Here is a 19,792-nt window from a genome sequence, read left to right as displayed (position 1 = left end):
TCATTCCCAGGGGACAAGTGGTCACTCCTCACCTCTCTCTCTCTCTCTCTCTAGCATGCAGACCTACCCCCCCCCAGAACTCAAAACATCATCCTTCCTGCCTTCCTATCCATCCCCATCCTCTCTCTTCACCTAGCTTTTTGCACACACACACACACACACACAAACACGTTTTTTTTTAATAACTGACGACCTACCAAAAAATCTATCATTCTATCAGAATATATATATATATATATATATATATATATATATATATATATATATATATATATATATATATATACAACTTGGAACTATAAAACTTATATGTAAACTTCAGGAAACTGGCAAATGGGGACCCCCCTTAGAAAATTCCTTGGTGCGCCCCTGCTGGGCACTGATAGATAAATAGAGACTTCACATTGTTTTATTACTTAAGCGTCGTGTGTGTGTGTGTGTGTGTGTGTGTGTGTGTGTGTGTGTGTGTGTGTGTGTGTGTGCGTTTTCATAGTGATAGCCGAGTAGCCTAGGGAAGAGGAGGGATCGGATTAACTGGATGGGGGGAGGGGGATTCCACCAGTGAAGAAGGTTTAGATGAGGGAGACATGAATATCGAGTGACTGAGAGAGAGAGAGAGAGAGAGAGAGAGAGAGAGAGAGAGAGAGATTGTATTTTCAATGTAAATTTTAGAATATAATGAATATTTATAAAGGAAATGCTACTGTTGATCCTTCGATCAGTAATACTATTGTAAATCAGTTTATGTTTTTTCATAAAGAATAGTAATAAAACAATAAAATAAAATTAAATAATTTTTCTTCATCTTTCATGGCTTCCCAACCCCTCCCCACATTCCGACCCGGGCCACTCCCATCCTACATCCCTCCTCATATGGACCGATATCAGGACACTGACAGATAAATAGAGGCTACACATTGTTTTATTATTTAAGCGTCGTGTGTGTGTGTGTGTGTGTGTGTGTGTGTGTGTGTGTGTGTGTGTGTGTGTGTGTGTGTGTGTGTGTGTGTAGAGGAAAGAAAACTGAAGAGGGAAGGAGGAAGGTCCAGAATCCCGAGGGGCCCTCTTAATCCTTCACACGGTCACTCGTGTTCCGAATTTGGCAAAGGCTTTGTAAAATTCTCTCCTTCATGTTTGCTTGCTTGCTCTCTACGCTCGCTCGGTTGAACAATAAATCACTGAAGGAAAGTGGTATAAACCCCCCTAAGCCGCCGTAGTATTACACCCTCGGTATGCAGTTCGTTCCCTGTGGCCTTGTAACTTTGTGTACCCGAAGCTCTTACAAAATAACATGAAATACTTTTCCTTTCGTACAGTCATGGACAAAGAAACCTGGACACTCAGGGGCTGAGCTGATAGTTTCTTTTTCCTTTTCGATTTTTCCACTAAATCTTCGTCCATATGAACCGTACCCCCCCATCCCCTTCCTTCCCTCACCTCCTCTCCGTCCTACCCATATGACCCGGGAAGGCTGGCCATTCCCAGGGGACAAGTAGACACTCCTCACCTCTCTCTCTCTCCCCCTCTCTCTCTCTCTCTCTCTCTCTCTCTCTCTCTCTCTCTCGACCCCTGATATATATATAGATACATATATATATATATATATATATATATATATATATATATATATATATATATATATATATATATCTGTGTGTGTGTGTGTGTGTGTGTGTGCAATTATTATCATGACTTTCATGACTATTGGCATGATCTGAATCGGAAAGTAAAGATGAGGAGAAATATAGTGGAGTCTTTGGCGAAAATGGTGGCAACTCTCTCTCTCTCTCTCTCTCTCTCTCAAACTAAACACTTGCTTCCATCCTTTCTTCTCCCCCTCCTTCCTCCCCCATCTACCATCTCTCTGTCTGTCTTATATATATATATATATATATATATATATATATATATATATATATATATATATATGTGTGTGTGTGTGTGTGTGTGTGTGTGTGTGTGTGTGTGTGTGTGTGTGCAATTATTATCATAACAAATGGCATGCTCTGAATTGGAAAGTAAAGATGAGGAGAATTGGCGAAAATGGTGGCAGAAGGGAGTAGGCAAGTATGAAGGTGGACGTTAATTGGCCCGCAGGGAAATAATGACAGTTCCACATGCTGACGTCTCGAGAGGATTTCCTGCAGTTGTTTCCTCTAAATATGTTCCAGTGTTTTAATTTGTAATGCTTATATCGCAGTAAAGGCATGCTTTGCACTGACGTTATTATTCACTGCTACAGATTATTGAGAGAGAGGGAGAGAGAGAGAGAGAGAGAGAGAGGGACAAGTGGTCACTCCTCACTTCTCTCTCTCTCTCTATCTATCTCTATCTCTCTCGTATGCAGATCCAAAATCAGGAGTCGCCTTTCATGGGCCAACCAGCCTACTGCAGTTGTTTTCTTTAAATATATTCCTAAGTTTTATGTTGCAATACTTATATCACAGTAATAAAGGCATACTTTGCACTGACATTACTATTCACTCCTAAAGATTCTTGAAAGAGAGAGAGAGCAGCTGCGTATACGAAGAATGAAGACGAGCTTCTCGTGTGTGTGTGTGTGTGTGTGTGTGTGTGTGTGTGTGTGTGTGTGTGTGATAGCAGAGTAGCCGTAGGGAAGAGGGAGGGATGGGTTGTGATAAAAAAAGGTAGGGAGTTGCTTGTGTCAAGGATGCACACACACACACACACACACACACACACACACACACACACACACACACACACACACGGTTCAAGGTCGGCGGATTAGCGAAATGGTGTGTATGGGGGCAGGGAAGGGGGGAGGGGGAGTGCAGCCTGGCAGGGGCTATGAAGAGAGGGTAAACGGGATGGGGGGTGGGGGGGATGGGGGAAAGGAGTCGTGAACGAAGAGTGACGGACAAGCCGGGGGAAAAGAGAGAATATGACATTTACCTCGCCTCACCCGTCCAGGTTTCTCTGTCCATGACTGTACTCGTTTATTCACGTGAAAAATTTACAATGGTAAAAGAAGAGTTACTACAAAAGAAACGTATGTAGTGACATCTGGAATCTGGCATAATTTATTATATATGTATATATATATAAATCATATACTTATTGGGGCTGTTATATTGGTGGTATATTGGGGCTGTTATATTGGTGGTATATTGGGGCTGTTATATTGGTGGTATATTGCGATGTTATATTGGTGGTATATTGGGACTGTTATATTGGTGGTATATTGGGGCTGTTATATTGGTGGTATATTGGGGCTGTTATATTGGTGGTATATTGGGGCTGTTATATTGGTGGTATATTGGGGCTGTTTTATTGGTGGTATATTGTGATGCTATATTGGTGGTATACTGCGATATTATATTGGGGATGTTATATTGGTGGTATATTGGGGTGGTATATTGCTGGTATTACATTGGGGTGTTATAATGGGGTGTTACATTGGTGGTATATTGCGATGTTATATTGGGGCTGTCATATTGGTGGTATATTGGGGTGTTACATTGGTGGTATATTGGGGCTGTAATATTGGTACAGTAGTATATTGGGGTGTTGTACTCAGAATCTTACTGTGTATTGGGGTGTTATATTGATGGTATACTGAAGGTATTATATTGGAGATACTAAATACAGCTTACTGTAGATAACAAAGAAATTAGCAAATCGGAATGCGAGAGAGATCTAGGAGTTATGATTAGTAACGACCTTAAACCAAGGCAACAGTGTATTAATGCGAGAAATAAATCAAATAGGGTCCTAGGATTTATTTCGAGAAGCGTGAGCAATAGATCATCTAAAGTAATACTGAAACTTTATCTAGCATTAGTAAGGCCACATTTAGACTACGCAGTACAATTTTGGTGTCCTTACTATAGAATGGATATTAATTCGTTAGAAAATGTACAGAGAAGAATGACTAAAATGATACATGAGGTCCGGAACCTGTCATATGAAGACAGACTGAAAAGACTAAGTCTTCATTCGCTAGAGAGGCGTAGAGTAAGGGGAGACTTAATTGAGGTGTTTAAGTGGATGAAGGGTATAAATAAGGGAGATATTAGCAAGGTACTTAAAGTGAGCATACAGGATAGAACTAGAAATAATGTTTTCAAACTAGAAAAATTCCGTTTCAGTAAGGAAATAGGTAGAAATTGGGTTGGTAATAGAGTAGTAGACGAATGGAATAAGCTACCTATAAGTAGTTGCTGCCTCTTCCATTGAGAGTTTCAAGCATAGGCTAGATAAGCATATGACTAATAAGGGGTGGATATAGAAAAAAGAAAATCTTATAACCAATACTAATTCATAATTTTCCCTTTTCAGGTTACACTATGATAGTCTCTATTCTCCTTTCACACTTTCCTGTAAAATGTCCACGCCAGTTTTTCTATACGGCGTGGTGTTCTTTCTGACTTTTTCCTGCCGGCTTCGGCTGGAGGGTTTGGAGGGCGGGGGAAAGCCTTCTTCTTTGCTATCCTTATCTCATTCTAGTAGTTCAGTTACTCTTCTAGGAGCTGCCTAGCATGGGCCAACCGGCCTACTGCAGTTATCCTCTCTTCTTATGTTCTTATATACGGGGTGAACAAGGTAATGCAGATTTCGTTTGAATTCGATTCAGTTTCTTTATAGAGGAAAGCTGTGGAGATATGTAGGAAAAATGAAGGGTTATATATTCCTCTCTTATCCAGCTCCAGCCACGTGTGTGTAATGGCTTTGGTCCTACACCCTAGCATGGCTAAGGCCTCATTTTTCTTATATTCAGTACAATTACGATGACTTAAAGCTTCTCACTGTACTCTCTACACTTTTCTGATAATAATGAACGGAAAATAATGTTGTACTTACCCTGCTGTTCCGATTTGGAGTGAACTGGTCGCGCTTAATGGCACGTAGCCACGTGGAGGCAAGTTCTTTATCTTGCGGGAAGGAAAATACACTTATTTTGTTCCATTTTTATAATTTCCCTTACATCTGGGAACACAACACATGTAAGGCATTATTACCTTAATAAAACATACAAATAATGTAAATATCAATATATAATACAATGTTTTTCCGTCCTTATTGTTATTGAACACACAGCGTGACCTCTCCCGACCATAGCTGACCCAACACTACCTATAACGTCCACGCTTACCGTCCCCCCCACCGACGAGGCCTTCTAAATTTAGAAGGCCTTGGCTGGGGACGCGCCAGACGAGAGAATATGATACGTCAGGCGCGTCCCCAGCCCGTCTCTTCTGGCCTCTCGTCCCCAGCCACTCTGTTTGTCTGTCTGTCTGTCTCTCTGTTCTTTCTGTCCATCTGTCTGTCTGTCTGTCTGTTTCTGTCTATCTGTCTGTCTGCCTGTCTGTCTCTTTCTGTCTGTCTTTCTGTCTGTCTGTCTCTTTCTGTCTGTCTCTCTGTTTCATTCTGTCTGTCTTCCTGTCTCTCAGTCTGTCTCTGTCTGTGTCTGTCTGTCAGTCCCTCCCTCTCTCTCTCTCTCTCTCTCTTTGTCTCTGTCTGTCTGTCTGTCTATCTGTCTGTCTGTCTGTCTGTCTCTCTCATCAGTGCCACCACGTGAAGGCGTGTCTATAGTGTTTGTGATAAAAGTCTACGTAGACAGAGGCGAATGGGAGAAGGCTGTGGTACTGGACTGTTGGGGGTACTGTTGATATTTTCTCTGCCTTTTATTCTCATATACAGAGTGAAACTAAAGCTTTATTAATCCTCAGATACGCACAAACGTGATCTGCTACGAGTATGGCTGATAACAAAATATGTCATCAGAAGAGCGGCCAGAAAAAAAAAAAAATCGTTGCTTCTGCTACTAGTGGATGTTACTACAGTCAACCGAGAGAGCCCGAGGAAGCTGTTTTTTTTTGTTCCTATTGACCGTTGGGGCCGGAGCCTCTGGTCATTAAGGCAAAATATATATATGTATATATATTGACATATATACACATATATATACGAACATATATATACACATACATACATTCATACACACATCCATGCATATGAACACACACACTTTCATGCACACGTACATATATATATATAATAATTTTTATTTTATTATTTTTTGTAGTTTTATTTTTATTATTTTTATTTAGTTTTTAATATTTTTAACCTTATATTACTTATAATCAAAAATACCTAATCTAAATACCCTAAAACTAACCACCTAACAGACAAATCACTAACCTATACTAAATCCTAAGAGACAAATAACTAGACCTACACTAATGGTAAAAAAGCCTCGACCAAGAGAACACCATCGACTGCAGATATGTAATGCCTTTCTACATGACATACCTGCACTCATCACCTGGTGACTGTCAGGCGAGGAACTTGGCTTAATGTAGGGGACATCTATATTAGAAATAGATCAGTGGGAGGAGGAACTATTTAAAATATGTCAACTGTCAACCCTAATTAATATTACAATATATACATATTTACCGTTGATAAACACCATAACCACACAGTACAAGAGTCACATCACTCTGATCAGTCCGGTCTCTCTCAAGAAAGCCATCAATTTATCAGTCATAACAATGTCCCCATCACCCAGGATGGTGGAAAGGGTGAAGGGGACGTCTGCTGCGCCGCAGTAATTTATAAGTGAAGCACGTTCATGAATAAATCGCCGACAGCGCAGGATGATATGACTGATGCTGTCGATGGTTAGCCCGCCTGTGAGGTTGTCTCCGATCCAGGCTCACCTGGTGTCGGGGCAGTTGCGGGGAGAGGAGGCACAGGTCAGAGATGGTTGGGTGACCCTCTTGCCCTGGGTCATTAGCCCCCCCGTTGTCCCTTCCTGGGGTTGCGGGGTGGTGGTGGCCCGGTGGTGGGGTGGGGGGTGGCGGGGTGGATGGTCCGGCGGCGGGCATTTTATATATATTAATATCTTGAGACTCGGTGGCAGATATAATTAAAAAGGCGCATCTTACGTAGAGGTTAATGGATGATGATGCTATAAGCGATCATTTTCAACAGGTTTTACTCTAGATAATTAAAATCGTCTGACAGTAATATGAACAGAGGCAAAGAGACGTTCTCAGAGTGAAGTGGTTAATGTAAAGATAATGATAATGTTTAAGTATATAGCACATAAGTGAAAAGAGTATAGTTAAAATGAAATATACAGTAAAGCAAATGTTACCGAGCATGATTGAAATGAGTCTTCTGTCTCTAACTGGAACTCTGTGAACCCTTGAAGCTCTGAATCCCATCAGTCACCCTCTAACCGAGAAAGGCGTAGTACGCAGGTGCTGTGTGTATATTAACTCAGTGATAGGATTATAGTGTGTAAACAGCTTCCCCGTCTTCTTGAGGTACAGAAGGGTAAGCGAGGATACTGTTCATTCGTTCTTTGATAGCTACGAGTTGTCTCCGCTGCGCCAAATCGTCTGTATTAATCTGAAAAAGTAAAGATGCGCTGTGGTGTTGATGTGGATGCGCTGGAGGGTGTTGGGAGAGGTACCTTGAGATGCTTTGGCCATGTGGAATGAAGACTGAGAGATTACCTATAGTTCTTCCACCTTAACTTGGCCCAGGTTTTCGTCCCTTTGTAGCTTATTTCATGTAGCTCAGTGGCAGGAAAATATAATACAGTACTACGGTTCTACGTACGTTCTTACTATGATGCTTGTTATTTATTTATTTATTTTACGCGTCATATTCTGGTATTCGTATTGCTACAGCTCAGAACTGAAGACAGAGACAGTAATATTAGGACAAGTTAGAGTGAAAGGAGTATAAGAGAGTGTATGTGAGTTAGGTGGAGAGACGAGTAGTGGGAGACCGAGAATAATGAGATGGAGGGATGCGGTGGAGAGGTATATGAACGATGCTGGTGTGAGTTGAAGGAGAGGCAGCCTGATGATGCATGACAGGGTAACATGGAGGCAGTTTGTTTGTGGTCACCCCTCCAGAGATTAGTTTTAGATATAAGAAAGAGCACCGAGATATAAATACATCCATAGTAGCGAGTCAATTGATTTTTCTTTTCTGTTGCTCTGTAAGGTCTTCTCTCAGCTTAACATAATCCTGGAGTTTTTGCTTGAATATATATCTTTATTAATATGAATGCATCCTTGATATATATGCAAGCTACTTCAATATTCAAGACACGAAGATTTGTGACTAAGGTAGGAGCGCTATAAACCATGAAAGGGGCGCTAGAACCCTTGCCAATCTCACAAGAATGGGGATCATGTACTAGTGAGGCATTTCAAAAGTGTGTGTTGAGTACCCGAGCAATTTCCTCTTCATATGGTGCCCTCTCTACGTGATGCAATCTGGCCCGCAGGATCTCACCCGCCTCAGCTAAGGGAGGAGATAATTGAGGCTGCTTTCCCCAGTATTTTTATTTTATACCCCATTGCGATCAGGCATTCATTTTCTACTTAGATTAATCTCAGGAGTATGCAATGTTCCTCTCACTACCTTTGAATTTTCTTAACCTTTTCGACGAGATGCAATATTTATTTGCATAGAAACGCAGAATAAAGACCTCTAGCAGTAACAAGACAGAATTAACATTTTAGCATTAACGAGGCTAAACAAGCTATATATATATTTTTAAATTCATCACGACTCAGTACCTACGTAAGTTAAAACCACATTTTCTCTTACCCCATTATTTCTTAGTACGGTATCTTGCCAGTCCATTAATTTTAACGAAGATAAAGCTTAAATCAGAGTGACTTTAGCATGAATGATATATATGGTTGCATCCAGTTCATATACATTCTCTTTTAAAGCCTATACAGTCTCAGCATACCCTCTGCAGCCTTTTCACCGACATGTTCTGGGAATTATCGTCATTCACAATGTACAGTAAACTTACAACTATGATAGGCAGTGCAGATGAATTTTTCTCATATACTCTCTCTATATCCATTCATTCATCCATCCACCCACCCGCCCATCCATCCACCCACCAACCCACCCACCCACGCACCCACTCATCCATCCATCCATCCATTCATCCACCCACCCATCCTTACATACTGTACATACATATATAAATACACACATAGGCATGAAAACCTCTGCTTCACACCCATGATCTTTCGAGTCCAACACAGCCATCCATCGATTAATCCATCCAGCCATCCATCATCATCCACGTTCATCCGTCCACACAACTGCCCATCACTTCACCATCACAACCAGTATATTGTATACCGTTCAGTGACGCATACCCAACACTCTTACCTCTGCCTTGTGTTGGAAATTATGTAGGTAGGTAGGTAGGTAGGGAGAGAGAGAGAGAGAGTGAGAGAGAGAGAGAGTGAGAGAACCTAATTAACACTGTACATTATCCAGCTTGTCATTATTTATCCCTGCCTCGTCCACACTCAAACCTTATGTAGCTTTTGATAGTAGGGAAGTAGGTAGGGGTACTGGAGAGAGAGAAAGAGAAAGAGAGAGAGAGAGACACACACACACACACACACACACACACACACGGTAAGGTACACTCATCAGTCTTCCTAGCATCATTTATCTGCTACATATTCTCAACGCTGTCCATTCCCATCTTGCGTTTGTGTGTGTGTGTGTGTGTGTGTGTGTGTGTGTGTGTGTGTGTGTGTGTGTGTGTGTGTGTGTGTGTGTGTGTGTGTGTCTGTCTGTCTGTCTGTCTGTCTGTGAGAGAGAGAGGGAGAGAGAGAGAGAGAGAGAGAGAGAGAGAGAGAGAGAGAGAGAGAGAGACATTAGGTACTAGCATTTTTATCATTGGTATACTCTGTTCAGTTTTATTTAGGCGTAAAATTGCCATCTCTCCATCTTGAATTCTGAGCTATAGCAATATATCAGCACTAGAATATGATGCTAGTCACGAAAACTTGCTGTGGAAAGGATGAAGGGGCTTAGTGCTACCTTGTTCTGGCACTGATCTACGGGAAATAGACTGCTAAAGGAAGAAAGCTGAGCCATGTTAAGGGGAATGAACTATATAACCTCTAATAACTCTGCCATCATAGTAGAATAGTCTTATAGAAGTACTCAAGAAGTTTTGGCAATACAGGTGCTTTCTTGTGTTTTCTGTTGACGGCTTGGTGTTATCGATGTCAGACTTATTTTTTCATTTCTTACTCCCACTGCCTCACCTACGCCCACACCAGCAAACTGAGCCGTCCTTGAAACAGACAATACCAGTTGGGTTTCCAGTGAAGTGCTATTCGGATGTCCCTCTCTTTATATTTTTAGTTTCTCTGGCCAGATAACACAGCTTCTCCTCCCCAGGGTAACGTGTGAAGGTGCATCTGCAAGGACCAGTGACCGTCAAAGTTAAGTGATATTTATTCTCTCTTTAACTTGGCCTATAATTGACGCCTCTCCATCCTCAATACTGAGCAATGACAAGAGGTAACACTAGAATATGATGCTAGTCATGAATAAGTGCTATGAAGAGGATATAGGATCAAGTTAAAGTGAATGAACTTGTTGATTTATATATCTGGCAAGCTTCCTTCGTTGCTGCCATTGTTAAAGTTGTAAATATTTCCCAGCAGCTAGATTTTATGTTAGAGGTAAGGTATGTTTAATTTACTTTTGTTATTCTCTCGTCTGTAAAGTTGTTGTGTCACATTTTTCCCAACAGCCAAATGTCTGTTATGTCAGAGGCATTTATAGTTTTGTTTATCTGGGCATCTGATGGGCTTCTTTCGTCATTATTGATGTAGGCATTAATGGTGAGCGGGAGACCAAGGATGAGATGGATGAATGGAGTGTAGAGATATATGAAAGAGGAGTGTGTGAGTTTGGGGAAGGATAGCGTAATATAAGGAACAGGGTGACATGGAGGCGATTGGTTTGTGGCCACCCCTTACGGGATTAAGACGTGAGGCAACAGAAGGATAGACAGATAAATAGTTAGAATTTTCGCCATATATACAGTTCATTCACGTATCACTACATTCTTATAACCGTGATTTGGCTTTACACACAATATCACTCCTCATAATTCTCGCCATTTTCGTTAGATAAATACCGATAAATTCGTCTACAAACAATCTCAAAATAAATATCGAAATAGATTATGTCATTTAGTTGGTTAATGGAGATTGTTTAATAATGTTTGGGTCCTAAATTTTCCCATAATTGTTTAAAACACCCTAGCGATATCTTTAATAAAATCCCTAAATCGATTCTGGCACCGAATTAGTCAAGGTATATCTTTAGCTAATCAGAAAATTAAGTGCTAACTAGAAAGGAAGAGACAGCATTAAATATATGGCAGAATAAAGCCTGACTACTAAATATCCTTTTACATCGTCGAGATAGTGTACTGTGTAATGACCACTACTAAAACCTACTCAGTCCTCACGTTTCTCCAGCTCATTGCATCACCATCACGTCTGGCATTTTAACCTCTTCCTTTTCTAAAAATTCCTCCTGCTCCTTTCCTCCCCCGCGGTCATATAAGGTCAGAAGAAGCTGTATCGGTGCCACCACATAAGGCGTCCCTCTCCTGCACCATTGTTCAGTGTAATAATTGACAAAACCTGTCCTTTCCACAAGTCTTTCCAGAACATGACAACTTGCGTTTTTACCTCTCACTTTTCTACAATTTTCTCCTGCCCATCCACCCCAAGTGGTTATATAAGGTCATTAGAGGTCAGGATAGACACACAGGGGGCTTGAACTTTACGTGTGTGCAAGAGGTGTCATGTGGTTTTAAGGGAAAGGCAGATGTGCGAAGTTTTTAACACAATAGCACAAGTAGCGTGGAAGCGAAGGAGGAAGGGAATGGATGTTTGTAAGAGGGTGAAGGTTTTTGGAGAATAGAGAGAGACTGTAAGAGGGGATGAGGGAGAAATGATCAAGGGGGATTTGAAAGTGGCTGGTGATTATTATTTTTATTATTATTATTATTATTATTATTATTATTTTGTTGAGTTCGTAGGTCACACACACACACACACACACACACACACACACACACACACACACACACACACACACACACACACACACACACACTCGGGAGCCAAACACTTGTCATTCATTCCTCTGTATAAAATTCATTCACCCAGCTCGACTTAATGTCAGTTCCCTGACTTCCTTCTCCTCGTCCTCGTCCTCCTCCAGAAAGACACAAATATGCAGACAACTTTTTAACCACCCTCAAAGGTCAGCAACAATGTTTCTAATGGGCAAAGCTCTCAGCCTAATCAGGTTGGCAACATTGTTATCTCTGTAGTATATTTATCATTGCAAAAAATACGAGTTGGTGAAGTAGGTGGATAAGTGAGTTGAGAAGACGACTATCATGTTGGCTCAGTAACTGTCGCCGTGTAAGAGAGAGATATCAGCATGATAAATAGCTCGGCATTGTTATCTCCGCCAGCGAAGTTGGACGGAGGTTATGTATTCACCTATGTCTGTTTGTTGGTAAATCTCTTTGTCTGTTACGTACAAGGTATCTCAAATTTGTTATCGAATTAAAAAAAAAAAAATGAATAGATGGACAGAGGTCCTAGGAAGAATGTACAAAATTATGACGTGGATTCGGATCCGGATACAGGAATAAATGATAAATTTTATCGGGGTCGTCGGAAGTGTGAGATCTCTGATATTTTGGTCACAAGGCAAAGTCAGTTTTGGGCTTGCCCTGAAGGCTTTACCTTTAGCCTATTATTTATTTATTTTTTTCAAACCCCGTAGGTTCCGTCATGATATGTCCATCAACCAGTCCACCAAATTTGGTTATAATAGCAACAAAAGACATTCGTTTTTTTCACGGCTGGAATTATTCCTTCAGTTGCCGTGAGAGTAGTTCCAGGTGTGAGATATCGAACAGTTTGATCTGATTTTAACGAAATTTGGTGGAGGTGTTGAGAGGTATCCCTTGAGAAAGCTAACATTTTTCATAACGGTAGGATACAAGATCAAAGTCACAGGGCCTATTGCGTTGAAACCTAGTATGTTTCGTCAGAATGGGGGTAGATTTGACTAGTAACCAAGGATGCGCATTCTTACCATATAACTAAGGCTTGGAATCATGACTTAGTATTCAAGTTGTGAGAGTAGCCCAGTTCCGTTAGATGTAAACGTACTGGTTATAGCCAGTACAACAGTAGCTAATGACATGTATTGTGAGGGAAGCGAGTGTCCCTTCACTGGGTCACTCACACTGGACGCTCACAAGGCTATTGTTCCGCCAGACAATGCAGTCGAATTAGTCATGTGGCTTTGGCTGTCACCCTCATTCTTCAAGTATTATCTTCATTTGTCCTGTACTGTTCCTTGATTGAATGGCCGGTAAAGCGTTGTAGGTTTCGGTAAGCGGGATCATACGTCATTAGTAGGCTATTTTACCTCAACATCTTCCCAGATATTTGCCCCTCTAAAGCTTAATTCATGTAGCTCAGTAGCGGAAAAAGACAGTCCTGGGGCTCTACAGCTTTTCCACAGCACTTCTTTGTGACTAGGATCAGTGAAGAAGTAATGGAGGTTGTGCTGATGTGGATGTCATTGAAAGGATTAAGAGAAATACTGTGAGATGGTTTGGCCATGTGGAGAGGATAGAGAATGAGACGGTCTAAATGAGAGTGAGTGTGTGAGGTGAAGGAGGAGAGGAGGAGGAGGAGAAGGAGGAGGAGGGGGAGAACAGGGGTGAGATGGAGGGGTGGAGTGGAGTGATATATTATGAGAGAAGTGCGAGTTCTAGGAAGAGCAACCAATGGCAGAGGACAGGATGACTTGGAGGCGATTTGTTTATGGCCACCCCTTGAGGGATTAAGGAGTGTGGCAATAGATAGATAGATAGGTCAAGGTTTCCCATTAATCTGTTTTTAGAATTATTCAGTATGGAAAGAAGTTCATTTTAGGCAAATTATATAGAGCATCGTGGCTGTGTATTTGCTATTCCGGTGTTTACCTAGTGTTTTGTGTGTGTGTGTGTGTGTGTGTGTGTGTGTGTGTGTGTGTAATGATGATGATGAAGGTGGTGATGATGGCGAAGGTGATGATGATGAAGGTGAAGATGATGATAAGGAGTGGCAATGCTTGAATCCCCTTGTAAGGCACTCAGTGATGCATGCTGTGAAAATGAGCGGGTTTTGTCTCATCTCATTATGCATAAACCCGGGTTCCTCAGTATTAAGTAATTCTATATAAGGCTATCACACCTCGTCACTCGTACTTACTTCAACACCAGCCCGACCTACACACTAACTGTCTGCAGTAGTCGCTTTCTCCTTTGCATCATCCGTCATCCTCTCTTCCTTTTTTGTCTTTCTCCTCTTTTCCTTTTAATATTTCTCCTCCTTTCTTTTTTATCTTTCTATTCTTTTCTCTCTCCGTCTGCATTTTCCTCTCTCTGCCTCATCCTTTTCCTCTTCCTAGCTTCGTCTCTTTCCCCCTTCTTTGAATAGGCTTTCATTCCCCCTGTCTGTCTATCCTCTCCTGTTCCTTTATTCTCTCGTTCTCTCTTTTCTTCTCTTCCTGTCTTCATCTCATTTCTCTGTTTGAATAGCCTGTCCATTTGTCTTCTCTGCCTTTACCTATCCAGCATCCCTCCTCTCTTGTTCTCTCTTTTCTGCTCTTTTTATAATCTCTCATTTTGCCCTCTCATCCTCCAATTCTACGTCATTCTCTTTCATCTTTTTCTCATGCTGTCTTCATCTCCATTTTCCTGTTTCTGTTAACCTTTCCGTTCGACCTCTCTTCCTTCAGTTTTTTCCTTCTTCTTGTTTTAATCACCTTTCTTTTATTCTTTTCCTTCACTTATTTCGGTTAGTCTGCCAGCGTTTATATCTCTATCTTTCTTCACCTGATCCTTCACCTCTCTTGTCATCTCCCTTCTCTTCAGTTTGTTTCTGTTAGACTCTCAGCATTGTTATTTCCGCCACATCCTTCACCCCCTTCTGTAGTTCCACCTCTCTTTCCATCTTTGTGGATTTCTCTTGTTCAGACGTATCTTAATTCTTAATTCGTGAGGAGGAAGGCAATATTTTTTGATGAACATGTATGGAACGTGTGTATCCCACGTTTTAAGATAATCAGCAGCGATAAAGATAGACCAAACGCGTTCCATTTTTCAAAGGTGCACCAATAATCATAGAGCACTGAGGTCCTCCTTTTTCCTCTGTAATTTTTGGTTTTATGGCTATGATCTGAGCCTGTTACACATCCTTTACCATTAAACCTCAACGTAATACGTTTCTCTTAGTGCTCTCTGCCTCCACCTCAGTCTCTTTGACACATGTTGGAAAAAGAGGCACAATGATGATGGTGGTGAATAGGATTAGCACTGACGGCCATTGTACAGTATCTGATATTGTATGGCAACTACATTGGCGTATATGGGGGGGGGGGCACTCGGTCATGACCCCTCCCCCCTCGCTTTGTCCCAGATCTAAATACGTATCGTAAACAAAACATTTGCCCCTATGGCATAGGTCCCCATGAATTGGTTGGTGTAGAAACTATAAACTTCCCTTATCGATTGTTACAAAATGATGGTTGTAACTAACCAACAGCCTGCATTTCTGAAGAGAGGAAGGGTGTTTTTATTTGTCATACTCCTGGCCAGCGTTACCAGATATACGATAATTATCGTATAAATACGATAAATCAGTGCTTGGTACGATAAACAATAACGTCTCTACGATATACGATAATTCTTCATTTTAATGCGATATAATACGATAAATACGTGAAAATATATGGCTAATAATAATCTATTATTTTTTTTTTTTTGATAAAAACGCTAGTCATTAACAATTTTAACTCGAGATGTAGTGGTAATCAAATTACCCGTTCATCACCCATAAAACGTAGTTGGACGGTACTTGGACCTGTCCGCTTCGCGTGAGTTTAGTGGCCTGCCTGGGCGGCTGGCGGGCGTTGGACGTGTTCGCTTCGCGTGAGTTTAGTGGCCTGCCCGGGCTGCTGGCCTCCTCCCAGTAGCCTGACTCCCCTCTCCTTGTGTGCCCACGAGTGAGCAACTATACCCAGGAGCGTAAAATTTTGACAGCTTTCGCATTACCTCAACGTAAAACATGTCTGAAAGTAAAATACATAAAAGAAAAGGCACAGAAGAAAAGACCCGTAGTGATGATTTATCGAAGAATAAACAGAGATGTGAGCAAAAGTACAGAAGTGCGTGGGAAAAACAGTTTCCGTGGTTGCAGCCTTCAAAGAAAAGTGCCTTGAAGGCATTGTGTCGTGTGTGTGGAGTGGAAATATCAGCTCACATAACGCCAATTAAATTGCATGAAAAAAGTGTAAAACACAAAAAACTGTCAGTACCATCTTCATCAAAAAAGATATCTGAGGCATTTGCAAGTGGTGAAGTTAAGAACAGTAAAGCTGATGCAGTAAGGGCTGCAGAAATAAAATTAACAGCGTTCATGGTAGAACATAATGTATCATTTTTAGCTGCAGACCATTTATGTGATGTAGTGAAGGCCTGTTTCCCTGACTCTGCCATAGCAAAGGACCTACATATGAAAAGAACCAAATGCCACAATGTTTGTACGAAAGTCATGGCAAAATGTTACCAGGAAGAATTAGCAGAAAAACTAAGGAATACAAAGTTCAGCATTATGGTTGATGAATCAACGGACATTTCAACTTCTCAGAATTTGTGTGTAGTGGTACGATTTGCAGATTCACGAGAAGTAGTAAGCAAATTTTGGAGTCTGGTACCGATATTTACAGCTGAAGATCCAGAAGGAACTGTTGAGGGTGCAACAGGAAGACGAATATTCTCTGAAATTATGAATACACTGAGAGATTTTAATGTACCTGTTGGTAATGTTATTGGTTTTGGATCTGATGGCTGCAGCACAATGATGGGGCAGCACAATTCCGTTAGCAGCAGATTTAGAGAAGTGTGTCCTGGAATATTTTTAATGAAGTGCATTTGTCACTCGGCACATTTATGTGCCTCCGAGGCATGTAAGGAGCTTCCCAATAGTATTGAACAGCTAGTTCACGATGTTCACAACATCCTAAAACTATCATCCAAGAGATTAGCTCGGTTTTCAGAGTTCCAGGATTTTGCTGGTGTACAAAAGCACCGCATTTTAACACTTTCCAGGACCCGCTGGCTTTCATATGCCGCAGTCGTGAGAAGAATGCTTGAACAGTGGGGCCCTCTGCAGATGTTCTTTACTGATCTGCACTTCCAGCACCATAAAAAGTATAATGCAATATCAGTAGCACAAGCATATGAGATGTTACATGATCCTTACTGCAGACTGTATTTTTGTTTCTTGGATTGTGTGTTACAAAAATTTACACAATTTAACCTACTGTTTCAAAGTGAGTGCGTTGTGATAACCTCACTGCATGGACAAGCCTGTGAACTATACAAAGATATTCTGCTGATGTACATGAACCGGGATTATGTGATGAAAAGATCTCTGGCTGATGTTGATCCAGATGAAGAATGAGAATTTCTATTGCTTGAACAAGTATACCTAGGGGCATCAGTGTTAAAGAGGACAGTGGAAAATGTAGCAATGTACAACGACCGAGAAAGAATGAAAGAATTTCGTCTCGGGTGTAGATCATTCCTTGTCACTGCTGCCAAGCAAGTGAAGAAGAGGTATGACTTTGGAGATCCAATTTTGTCACGACTGAGCATACTAAACCCAGCTAATGTCGGGCATCAAGGAGTTCGGGAACAAAGTCTTGTTCCCCTTGCAAGCTGTCTGCCAAGAATTATTGAGCAAAATGACCTGACCCTTCAGAAATTGGATGATGAGTGGAGGAGGCTTGGCATGGACAATCTACCAGAAGTAACAAGTATGGCTCAACAGAAGGGGATGATCAAAGAAAATTCCCCTGTTAAGTTCTGGGGAACTGTAAAAACGGTGGTTGATGATGAGGGAGTCCCGAAATACGAGTGTGTGGCAAATTTTGCTCTGGCAGTACTCTCATTACCTCATTCCAATGCTGACTGTGAACGAATATTCTCAGACATTAACAGGATGAAAAGTAAAGACAGAAACAGGCTAAAAACCGACACTGTTGGAGACATGTTATTAGCTAAGCAGTGTGTGCAGTGGAACCAAAATAGCAACTGTACTTTCACACCATCAAGAGCTATGTTGCGTAATATGAATTCAAAAGTGCTGTACCCTAGTACAGCTCTTGCTGGAGAGGAGCCATATGATGTTCCAGACATCTACATAGAGTAGAAAAAGGGCCACGTACAACAGTAAGTTCATTAACGTTCTTTACAGTAGAAACACGTGATCCCAAGATAATAGATTTTTTTTTTTTTTTTAGTTAGATAACATTAATACAAGTTGATTGTCAAGAATTAAGTGTACTAATAGTTTTGTATCGCGAAGATTAGGTTTAGCAATTGAATACGATAATTTGAGCCAAAATACGATAACTTTGACTAAGGCTGTACGATATTACTGTCACTGGCATCTGGTAACGCTGCTCCTGGCAAGGAAGTTTGACGGTCGTTAGCTGGCATGAGCAGCCAGAGAAGAGAAACATCATACGCATTACGCAAATATATAATTCTTCTCTTTCTTCAATTACACGCTGTTATAAGCACCATTTGATCATAAGTATTAGTATATTACTTTCAATACTTTACCTAAGTAATCCCTAATACATTAAGTTTATTCTTGTATATTGGGAGTGGGACACTCCGTAATATATTATTCATCAGTTTGGTGGTGTCCAGAACGTGTGAGTTTTGACTGGGAGTGTAGCGGTCTTTAGTCTGTGGATCCGATGTGAGGGGAAGGGACTACCGTCAGACGGATAGTGGTGTTCAGCTGTGGCTTGTGTAGTGAGGTTCGTTGTTCAGAATGTGTCAGGGCTCGGGCTTTGGCAAGCCAAGATACATAAGCTTCTTTATATTGTATTGCCATTGAATTTCAAATTAGTGCAATATATCCTACCTGAGGTCACAAAATGCCCCTAAAAATGCTTGATTTTCAAAAAATTTCCTGGAGGGGCTTACAGCGCCCCCCTAAATACCCCAGATGTAGAAGCTGGCTTCGCTTGTCCCCTAATAATAATAATAAAAAAAAAAAGGATTCACCCCTATGCCCACCCACCCTTTCCATGGACTTCCATACGCCACTGACATCTAGGCAGCATCACCCCAGTCTGAAAACACCCACATCCACTCACCATACCCTTCCTGCCATCTGCATTCTCCTCACTGCTCACGTTCTGCAATTTATCATCATCATCGTCACTACTTTAGTGTCCTACTATTTCATCTTACCCCCGTCTTCTGTCACCCTGTTTATCATCATCATCATCATGACTTTCTCACCACTTCACTATCATCACACCTGTCTTGGTCAGCTTCTACCTATCCGTACGCATCACCACCAAGCTTCATCACCATTTCAAAGTCTTCCATTATCTCCACCACGACCATCATCAGCACGAGCATCTCTCGTATGTACACCATCACACACATTTCATGCTGTCACCTGTGTGTGTGTGTGTTTGTGTGTGTGTGGTAAACTTTTCGAGTAAAAACTGTTTAATTTCTTCTGCCCTTGGCTTCTTCCCTCCTCTACAGATCTCTAATATTTCTCACTCACTGCCCGTTCACACAGGCTCCCACGCTCCCCGTCCCTCCCTTAAAGGCTAACTGGTAGCATCTCAGGTAGTGCTAGTCGTGTCTCTGTTGTTCTCTCGCTTGTCTTTAGTGTTTTCCGAGTGACACTAATTGGTGTGGAGTCACGCGGGGTCCCAGTGTCTTAAGTTAATGTGGGGCTGACAACACTGGGGACATCTGTACTAATTTACGGTCTTCTCTTATTTGGCTGAAAATAATCTTGGACGGAGAACAGATCAGGGTGAACCTACAGTATCG

At 41.4% G+C, this 19,792-nt stretch overlaps 1 protein-coding gene across 1 annotated transcript; it reads left to right on the top strand.

Annotated features, from left to right (window-relative positions):
* Positions 1-15,983: 15,983 nt before the first annotated feature.
* Positions 15,984-18,131, top strand: LOC145389847 (uncharacterized). Its single transcript, XM_080264982.1, has 2 exons — positions 15,984-16,580; positions 17,682-18,131. The coding sequence occupies exons 1-2, from the start codon at positions 15,984-15,986 to the stop codon at positions 18,129-18,131; spliced, it is 1,047 nt and encodes a 348-aa protein (XP_080121108.1).
* The last annotated feature ends 1,661 nt before the right edge of the window (positions 18,132-19,792 follow it).

The sequence above is a fragment of the Coenobita brevimanus genome, unplaced genomic scaffold, assembly GCF_032717465.1.
Source record: "Coenobita brevimanus isolate Jiangsu-jjx unplaced genomic scaffold, ASM3271746v2 jjx.HiC_scaffold_2547, whole genome shotgun sequence".
NCBI lineage: Eukaryota > Metazoa > Arthropoda > Malacostraca > Decapoda > Coenobitidae > Coenobita > Coenobita brevimanus.
The sequence above is the reverse complement of the archived record's forward strand: the minus strand, read 5'-3'. Positions and strand labels throughout refer to the sequence as shown.